At 56.7% G+C, this 9,802-nt stretch overlaps 1 protein-coding gene across 1 annotated transcript in view; it reads right to left on the bottom strand.

Annotated features, from left to right (window-relative positions):
• The window catches only part of WIZ (widely interspaced zinc finger motifs), a 47,804-nt gene extending 43,660 nt beyond the window's left edge, over nt 1-4,144 (bottom strand). Inside the window, exon 1 of the mRNA XM_026867600.1 lies at nt 3,695-4,144. Within this exon, the coding sequence (XP_026723401.1) occupies nt 3,695-4,064 (370 nt within the window). The 5' untranslated portion in view covers nt 4,065-4,144. The remainder of the gene's footprint in view (nt 1-3,694) is intronic.
• Nucleotides 4,145-9,802: the final 5,658 nt, after the last annotated feature.

Genomic DNA, 9,802 nt, shown 5'->3' with positions numbered 1-9,802 from the left:
ATCGCTGGCGGGGACATGCAGCCGGGTAGCCGGGGCAGGGTGAGGGGGGGAACCAAGGGGACCAACCCCAAGCCAACACGACACTGGGAGTGTGGTCAGGGGGGAAGAACTGAGCAAAAAAAACTGTTCACGGGCTGCAACCGAGCACGGCTCCAACCGCCCCACCGATCCCTGCGCCGATACAGGGTGGAGAAACTCCCCCCTGGTGCGGGCTGATAAGGGTGCCGGCGATTTGGGAAACCAGGAGGCTGGAGATAAAAGGCTCGGCCATTTGGATCCTGCCTCGCTGGGTCCCACGGGGAAGGGACACCCACCCCCCCCGTCCCTTCACCCTGGGGAGGGGACAGGAACGAGCCACAAAACAGGAGGGGGGTGAAGGTTGTAGAATCTCTGGCCCCACTGGTGCCGTCCACAACAATGAATTACCCAAACTGCTTCTAAAAGAGTCCCTGTGAGGCGCAGCATCCCGAAAAAAATCCCGGTGAGCAGCCTGAAACATACACACACACACACCCCCCCCAAGAGCAAGGAGGGGAGATGAAGCCACCAAAAGGCCACGAGAAGGGTCCCCCGTAGGATGTGGCACCCAGCCCCCAGCACTCACGGTTGAAACCGATGGTCCAGGTACCACGACCGGGGCTGGGAAATCCCCGGCAGCGGCTCCTTCCTCCTCCGGAGCTCAAAGCTCAGTCGGGCAGAACGGAACAGCTGCCCGAGCCGCCACGACACTCGCTCCTCTGCTGCCGAGCCCACGCGCTGCTGAGCCCGGCCACCGCTCACTTACCGCGGTTGCCGGCACCGTGGTGAGCAGCCACGTGGGTTTCCTTCCTCCATCTCCTCCCCGGCCCGGCCGCCATCCTTCACGGGTCGCACCGTCCCTCTGGCATGCAAGCAGCGCTGCTCGGCACCAGCAGCGCCCCAAAATAAAAAACCCACCCTGGCTGGGGGGATGTTTCTCCTTCTTGACCTCCTGGCAGCGGCATGGACTTTGCCTGGCGCTGAAAAACCAACCGGCGGGTGCCGAAGCCGCCTCCGGCTCACGGTCGGTGGCGCTCGGGCAGATGCTGGGATAATTCCGCCACGATGAGGCTGTTGGAGGCATCAGAAGAGCCCCAAAATCGTGAAGTCGGTGGCACCACAAGTGTTTGTGTGGGGGTCTTCCCATCCCACAAGACCCTTAGATCAGCCTTAGCCTCCGTTTTGGGGCATTTTGCTTTGTTTTTCTGAGCTCAAATGAAGCGATGAGGGCTTGATCAGCCCCACCGACCGCATCCTCTTAAGTCTGTCCTTGAGCAGAGCTGGGTCCGCCCAAAGCACCCCAAGACCCCAACTGAGCCCCACCACCTCTCCAGAGGGTGACGTTCTCCATCTCCCAACACATCTCTTGCTTTTTTTTGGGTGCCCAAAAAAACACCCACTTCCATCCCCTGACATTAATTCTCTACCCATTGACCACAGTGAAGGAACCGAGAGCCGAAAAACTTCCCAGATGCAACACGGTCCTTTTCCCACCCGCCTCGTGGTGGGTAAATAACAGCAGGACCCACCAAGCAGGTTGCCTGCACCACGAGATAAGGTTTTAAGTCAACTGGTGTTTGCAGAGATGGGCAAACTCGTTCCGGGGAAGCAGCGCTGAAGAGGAATCGCAGCTGGCGACTCCACTGTTGTTGTCGCTTCCAGATGGGGAAAAAAAAAAACAAACAACCAACAAACCACCCTCCAGTCACGGGACAAGTAACGAGGCAAATCACCAACCAGTGGTGGGATTCGTGGCCACCACTCACCTTGTTTTCCAGCAAGGACACAGGGATGGGGAAGGACAGGGGGGTTGAAAACGCCTGGAAGGGTTCAGGTCAGACTTGGGATGGAGGAGGCATCGAAATGATGGAGAAGTTGAGGTGGGACAGGGTTAAATCCTCCAACACAGGCCGAGAACAGACACCAGACAACCAAAGATCTGTCTACAGAGGAGTGGACAACTTGCAGCAGCCACAAACAATAGATAAAGAGTTGGCCAAACAGCTGCGTTTGAAGAGTTCCAGTCAACTTCTCAAGGTCCAAGTGGAAACAAGTAACAAGCAGAGTCCCTCGGGGTCCACACTGGGATCAACACTATTTAATATGTCCATCAACAAGGTGGACAGTGGGATCAAGTGCATGCTCAGCAAGTTTGTGGGTGACACCAAAGTGAGTTGATACCTTGAGGGAAGGGACAGCAACCAGAAGGACCTTGACAGGCCAAGGTGACTTCTTGGAATGGGCCAACGTGAACCTTGTGAAGTTCAACGAGGCCAAATGTGAGGTCTTGTACCTGGGTCTGGTAGCCCCAGTATCACAAACTGGGGAATTGAGAAGAGTCCCATGGAAAACGACCTGGTGGAACAGGTCCAGAAGAGGCTACAAAGATGATCCAAGAGCTGGAGCACCTCTCCATTGAAGAAAGGCTGACAAGAGTTGGGCTTGACCAGCCTTGAGAAGTGAAGGCTCCAGGGAGACCTTCCTGTGGCCTTTCCATATATGAACAGAGCTTATAAGATGGAAAAAGGCTTTTTACCAAGAGCTGCAGGACAAGGGAAATTAGTTTTAAACTAGAAGAGGGTAGATTTAGATCAGGCCTAAGAAAAAAATATTTTAAGATGAAGATGGTGAGACCCTGGACCAGGTTGCCCAGAGAAGTTGTGGATGGTCCATCGCTGGAAGTGTTCAAGATCAAGCCGGACAGGGCTTTGAGCAACGTCATCTAGTGGAAGACATCCCTGCCCACAGCAAGGGGTTGGACTGGATGATCTTTGAAGGTCCCTTCCAACCCAAACTATTCTATGAAAACCTCCCTGCTCATCCGAGAGTCTGTTGAGGAGAGTTTATCCCAAGGACAGACCCCATGGGGGTCTCCCATGGGTGACAGAGATCCCCCACCCCATAACGGGACATCCCGCGCGAGAGCACCCAGTGCACACAGAGTTTTCACCACACCAAGGTCATCCCAGTACAGCTCCATGCAGGCACTGGGGGCCAACCAGTCCTTGCTGGAGCCACTCACCCCCCATCACCCACAGAGCACCGAGTGGTGGGGCAGAGGACGCCGCCTTCGCCCCGCGGAACGCAGCCGCCCTCGGCGGAGCTGGAGGAGCGTTTCCGTTTTGAGAAGAGGGGAACTGAGCGAGGCCAGGCGCGGGTGGCGCGGTTCCGCTCCGCTCGGCTTCGGCAGCAACACCAAAAACACACGAGTCACCACTACCACGGCGCAGCCCCCACCTGCTTCCCCACGGCACGGCGGAGCGCGACCACCGGCAAAGTGTCCCCATGTCTTTTGGGAGACCCTCATCCCTCGTGGCACAGCAATGCTGCGCCACGGGGGATGAGGGTCTCCAAAAAGCCCCCGGCTTGATCCACCACCGGATTTTGTGCCTGTCTGTGGTGCTGAAGCAACAGCACAGCGATGCCGGCCCGGCCTTTTGCACCCTGGTTTCTCCTTCCACCAAATCCACGTGTTCCTCACCGCACCGCGGTTCCCGTTTCACCACGAGATGCTGAGAGTTGGGGAACATCTCCAACGCCAAGAAAGGAAACACTCGCTGCAAACCACCTGGCAAACCAACCGAATCAACCCAAGCGTCACCAGCCACGCACGAAGCGCCGGGAGATGTCCCCGTCCCCCAAGAAACCACCCCAACGGCGCCGACCGGGGACTTACCGGCCACGTCGTGCGCTTCCAGGGCAACGTCGGGCTCTTGACGGGAGAGCGATGAGAAGAAGTCGGGCTCCTCTTGCAACGGGCGCAGCTCAGCGCCAGAAGGTCCCTTCCCCTCCCTGTTCATCGTTTCCAGATCATCCGCGGCATAGAAAGCATCTTCCTCGAGCTCTGTCTCCGTTTCCACCGACGTCCCAGATAAAGCCGGGTTCTCCAGGGGCTTTTTAGCATCTTGAAGGAAAGCGGCTCTTCGGTCTTCACCTTGTGGGCACTCAAGGGCAGGAAAAGTCTCTTTGTTTGGCTCCGGTGTCATTAACAGGGCTCTGCCTCCATCTCCTTGACGCTCTGAGAAATTAGGGACAGCTTTCTCCATCCCTCGCCGATTGTGCTGTGTCACTCGATAAAAAACACCGCGCCGGCACTCGGGAGGGTTGGCGGCCAGGGACTGCCGGAAAAATCTACAAGAAATAAAAGACAAAAGAGGAGAAAATGAGAAAAGCAGCTGGATTTTGCTGAGGTGGAAGAGAAACGGTTGTGGCTCTGCCCGCGCCCGGAAACCCAACGGTCTCAGTGATTCAACGTGGTCACCAAAGCTCTCAGTGTCCCGCCGCCGGGCAAGACATCGGGTCCCATCACTCTCCCCTTGCAAAAATTGGTGCCGCCAGTAGCTGACGTGGTGCCAGATCCCTGTCAAGAGTCGAGGGACCCCAAAAGGTGCCGCTTCTGCCCAATACGAAGCTTTCCCCCCCACACACTCTGCGCCGCGATTTACCAGGGCAACGGCATCTCCTCCATCCTCTGCCACACACTCCCCCAAAAAACCCCGATCGCCCTCAAATTAATAATTTACCTCACAAAAAAATTCAATCCCCACGACACAGCGCAGGGAAAGGTGACAGTTCGCACCTCCGGGAGCTCTGCTCTGTCACCAACTGCCCCAAAATCGGGGTGGCTACCCCCAAAACCGGGGCGTGGGGGTAGATTTCGGGATGCTGCACCGCATCCTTCCCCCGTATGAATCCAAACGGATGTGACAAAGCGGTACCTTCACACTGGGGGAACCCTCAAAGGGTTTGGGGACCCTTGGGGGGGCACCCAGGCAGCGGCCACTCAAGTGTGGACCACCCCCCCCCCAAAACCAAACCATCACCCCAAAACACCTTCCACCATCCGACGCTGCTGCAGCTGCAAGTTAAATGGTATAAAATCAAATCATTGGGAGAAATAAAAAAGATCCTGATCTCTGCAGGGTGGAGATGCTGGGTCAAACGCTGACCCGGGAGGGTGGAGAAGGGAAAAATAGGAGGAAAGAGGCACTAAAAAGCCGCGTTTATCAGCTCTGCCGGAGGATAAAGGCACAGGAGGAGAGCTAAGGAGCTAAATTTACCCCGGTGAGGAAGGAGAAGGCAGAGAAGAGACTATAAATACCTTCAAGGTAAGAATGCAAATGAAGAGAGAATTATTCAAGCTGGCGCAAGATGTTTTTCCCCACCCCGGGGCTGAGGGAGGAGAGAGATGGAGCAAACCCCAACGCCCCAAAATGCCACCCCGAAATCTCACCCACCCCATAGCAGCCAGGGCCCAGCGCTTCCCCAGGGAACGGTGCCCGGAGTCAGCGTGGATTAGTTTGCCGATAAGAAGCGAAAATGGAAATTTAGTTAAATAAATTAGAAATATGTTGGCTCTGTATGCTGGTGACTTTTTTTTTTTCCCCCGAGGATCGGTAGCTCCGGTGGGCTCCGGTTCGGATGGATGTTCCGCCGGCGTCGCCCTGAAATGGCGCCCGATGCCCGCGCCGGCGGGATGCTCCCGCCTCGAAGCGCAAACCCCAAATTTGTGGGTTTTAGGGGTTTGCCACGGTGTCAGCTTGGTGCCGGCGGGCCGGGATGAGGGATGTTGGGCCGGGATGAAGCCACCTGCACCGGTTTAACGGAGCGGAAGCACCAGATCGTGGCATCACCTTTAACCACCATCCGGTTTCAATCCGGTTGCAGGCACCCGGAACTTGGTTTTTCCCAAATTGCGCGGGCAAGAAACGTTGGAGAAACCTCCTCATGGGTTGTGCCGGCAGGATGGGAGCGGGGCAGCTGCCACGGCACCGGCATTTTTCCCGGCGTTGCGTCAAACGACGAGGAATCACCCCAAAATGTGCTGCCTGGCTGCAAGGAAATAAAAAGGCACCGCACGGCACTGGGAATGTGCCAGCAAAGGTGGCTGGGGACAGGCAGGGGACAGGCAGGGGACAGGCAGGGGACCCTGGGATGCAGAGGGGGGTGGGGGGAGGGAAAAGCCATCGTGGAGTTTTTCCTTTTTCATTGCAGCCACATCCCAGCCGGGATGGAGACCCCAAGCCGGGCAGATCCATCTAGGTAAGAATGAGGGGAAAAAAACAAAAAAAAAAAAAACCAAAAAACAAACACCACACCACCCCCCCCCAACCTACCCTAAAATGGGTTTATTTCTAAAAGTTGTGGTTTTCTGAGCGGGATCCGAGCTGGGTCCAGGAGAGAATCCGGCATCCCTCAGGGACCGCACTTGGCATCACCCACCGGCACCAAAACCCCCAACCCAACGGCGCACCGCAGACTGGGACACACACACAGAGACACCAGCGCCGCGTCCTCCAACCTCCTCCCCGAAAACCCCACGTTTTCCCCAAGTTTTCCCTTTTATTCTTCCCAAAACACAGTCGCCGTGCCAGCAGCGCTCCCTAAAAACCCACCATCCTCCCCAAAAACCCGCTTGGGTGTTTTCGAGCTCACCAGGGCATGGGGGGGAAAAAAAAAAAAAAAAATATTTTTTTTTTTTTTCCCCTTCCACTCGCTCGCTCCACGCTGCTACCCTAAGACGACCCAAACGCTCACCGTAAAGTTGAAAAAAGCCTCTTCCAAGCTCCGCTCGCTCTCCTGCTCGCTTCCCTGCTCGCTCCAAGGGTGGGAGCAGGACTGCGGAAACCCTTCCCCCAGCCCATCGCCCCAGAGCCATGCAAAGGCGGAGCAGAATCGGGACAATTTAAATGCTAAACCGGTTAAGTGGGGACAATCGCCGCCTTCCCTGGAAGTCAAGAGGAAGGGGCCTTTCCCCAGGCCAAACGGCTCCGGGCAGTGGGTTCCCCTGCGAGCTTGCTGCGAGCTTGAGGCAGGAAGGCTTCGGCTTCGTGTTTTTTCCCTGCGGGTTGGGTTGTTGGGTTGGGTTTTTTTTTTTCGGTTTGTTTCCCTTGCTGGAAGAGCAGAGCCACAACGCAAACCAGCACTAGGGTTTGGGTTGGGGTTTTTTTTGCCTCTCCATACTGGGTCATTACCAAGCGTGCGGGGTCTGGCACGCTCACGGCACACTTTCAGCTGGGCAGGCTACACTTGTGGATTTTCGCCCTGTGTGGGTTTTTTTTTATTTTCCCTCACTGGCAGAGCAGAATCACAACACAGGAGGATGGCGCTGGGTTTTTTTTTCCCCCCTTCATACTGGATCATGACCGAGCGCGACGGGTCCGGCACGCTCACGGCACGCTTGAGCTAGGCAGGGCATGCTGCAACCACAGGGTTTGGGGTTTTTTTTGCCCCGACATCGGTTTATCATCATCCCTGGGAGAAACCTGGGGCAGAGCAGACCCACGGTCCCCACTCCATTCTGGGTCACAGCAACGCGTGCGGGGTTCAGCACCCTCCAGACGCGCTTGAGGCAGGAAGGCTTCGGCCTCGGGTTTTTCCCCTGTAGGTTGAGGATTTTTTCATTTTGTTTCCCTTGCTGGAAGAGCCGAGCCACAACACAAACCAGCACTGGGTTTTTTCCTCCTCCATACTGGACCGTGCAGGGTCCGGCACGCTCACGGCACGCTTGAGCTGGGCAGGGCAGGATACAACCACAAGTTTTTTTCCCCACTGCATCATTTTTGATCATCTCTGGGGCAGAGCGGAGCCGTGGTGTGAAACAGCGCTGGTTTTTTTTCCCCTTCCATGCCGGGTCACAGCCAAGCTTGCAGGGCCCAGCACGCTCCAGGCGTGCTCAAGTCAGGCAGGTTATGGCCACGTGTTTTTTCCACCCTTCCCGTGGTGGGGTGTTTTTTTTTCACCCCTGGGAGAAACATGTGGCAGAGCAGAGCCACCATGCAAGAGGACAGCACTCGTTTTCCTCCCTCCGTGGTGATTCATAGGGTCCAGCACACTCCAGGCACGCATGAGTTGAGAAGGCTCCATCCATGTTTTTTTCCCTGTGTGGTTTTTATTTTTCACTCCCCGGGAGAGACACGGAGCGCAGCGGAGACACAGCGCATGAAGTCAGCGCTGGTTTTTCCTCCTCCACACCAGGTCACGTCCAAGCTCACAGGATCCTGCTCGCTCCAGGTGCACTTGAGCCGGGCAGGTTCCAGCCACACCTTTTATTGCCCTTCATGTCATTTAAAATTTTTTTTTTTCCCCCCTCCCCTCACACGGCAGAGCAGAGCCCCAACGCAGAAGCACGGTGCTGTGTTTTCCCCCCTCCATGCCACGGCCAAGCTCGCAGGGTCCAACGCACTCCCAAGTGCCCTTGAACCAAGAAGGCTCCAGCTGCATGTTTCTATTTTCCCCCCACATGTTGGTTTTTTTTTTCCCCTTGCTGGCAGCACAGAGACGCTATGTAGGAGGACAGCATCAATCTCTCCCTCTCTGTGCCAGGTCTCAGCCAAGCACACAAGGTCCCGCGCGCTCCTGGTGTGCTTGAACCAGGCAGACTCCAGCCGCGTGTTTTTTTTTCCTCCCCCACATGTTGGGATTTTTTTTTCCTTGCTGGCAGAGCTGAGCCACCATGTAGGAGTCGGCACCACTTTTTTCTCCTCCATGCCAGGTCACGGCCGAGCTTGCAGGGTCCAGCACGCTCCCAGCGCATTTAAACCAGGCAGATTCCAGCTACGTGGGGTTTTTTTTCCCCACGTGTTTTGGTTTTATTTTTTCTTCCTCGTGGGGCAGAGTGGAGCTGCACTGCTGCTCCTTCCCCCTCTGTCCCAGGCCACAACCAAGCGTGCTCACACCAAGGCCGCTTACGCACAGAACACATCGTGCCCACAAAAAACACCCAGACGAGGAGCAAACGCTTCAGATTTTGAGGCAAGAGGAATTTGGGGAGGATCCGGGAGGGTCTCAGGGCTGGAGCCGGGATCCCAAATGATTTCCTGCCATGGGGAAACCTCAAGCAACAGGTGAGGTTCTTCCCCGGCATTTAACGAGCTCGTTTAACAAAAAAGTGGCTTTTTTCCTCCATCCTGGGACCTGAATTAGCAAAGGAGCATCACCTGGGGAGCTTTTCCTTTCCTGCTCCCAACAGTTGTGGCTACAAGCCGGCAAATCCCACGCCAAAGGGTTTTATTGGGATCCGGGACCTTGGCGGCGCTGGGATCCTCAGGGAATTTGGCTGCGGTGCGTTGGTGCTGCCGGAGGGGGATTTCACGTTGTGGAGTTGAGCCGACCCCCTGCACCCCTTCCTCCTCCAAACGATGCATCGGAGAGGAAAATCCAGCGTCAAACTGTGCCGGGATGAGCCAAAATCCTTGGGGAATTTGGCTGTGGGGCATCAGTGCTGCCGGAGGGGGATTTCACAGCGTTGAGCCGATCCCTGCACCCCCTCCTCCTCCAAACGATGTCCTCCTCCAAACGATGCGTCGGGGAGGAAAATCCGGCGTCAAACTGCACCGGGATGAGCCGAAAGCTGCTCCGAGCAGCGTCGAGCTGTGCCGGGACGAGCCGAAAGCTGCTCCCGGTGATGGCGGCTCCGACCCGCTCCCCACCATCAAGCTGCTTGGGAAGAGGAAATGTTCCCGGGACCGCGGCACCGCATCAAAACTCACCCCCGGACCCACCGGCACTGCCCATCCCCAGCACGGGGGGAAACACCACGACGCCTCTGCAGCCCCCTGCCACCTCCAACCCCGCTCCGGCCGCCGGAGGAGGGAGATTAAAAGCTCCCGGTGGAGATTACGGGGTTGCCTGTCGCCGGATGCTCGTTTAACCCGGGATAACGAGCTCGGCAGAGGTCGGCCTCCGTCCACCAGCGCAGGAATGGTGCCGGTGATGGTGGTGGAGGTGAAGCAGCACGGGAAGGGCTGAGGGGAAGCGTTAACGGCGAGGGGGGGGGGGGGGT

Source organism: Athene cunicularia, unplaced genomic scaffold, assembly GCF_003259725.1.
Source record: "Athene cunicularia isolate RWA unplaced genomic scaffold, athCun1 SCF_9, whole genome shotgun sequence".
Taxonomy (NCBI): domain Eukaryota; kingdom Metazoa; phylum Chordata; class Aves; order Strigiformes; family Strigidae; genus Athene; species Athene cunicularia.
This window is presented reverse-complemented; position numbering and strand designations above follow the sequence as displayed.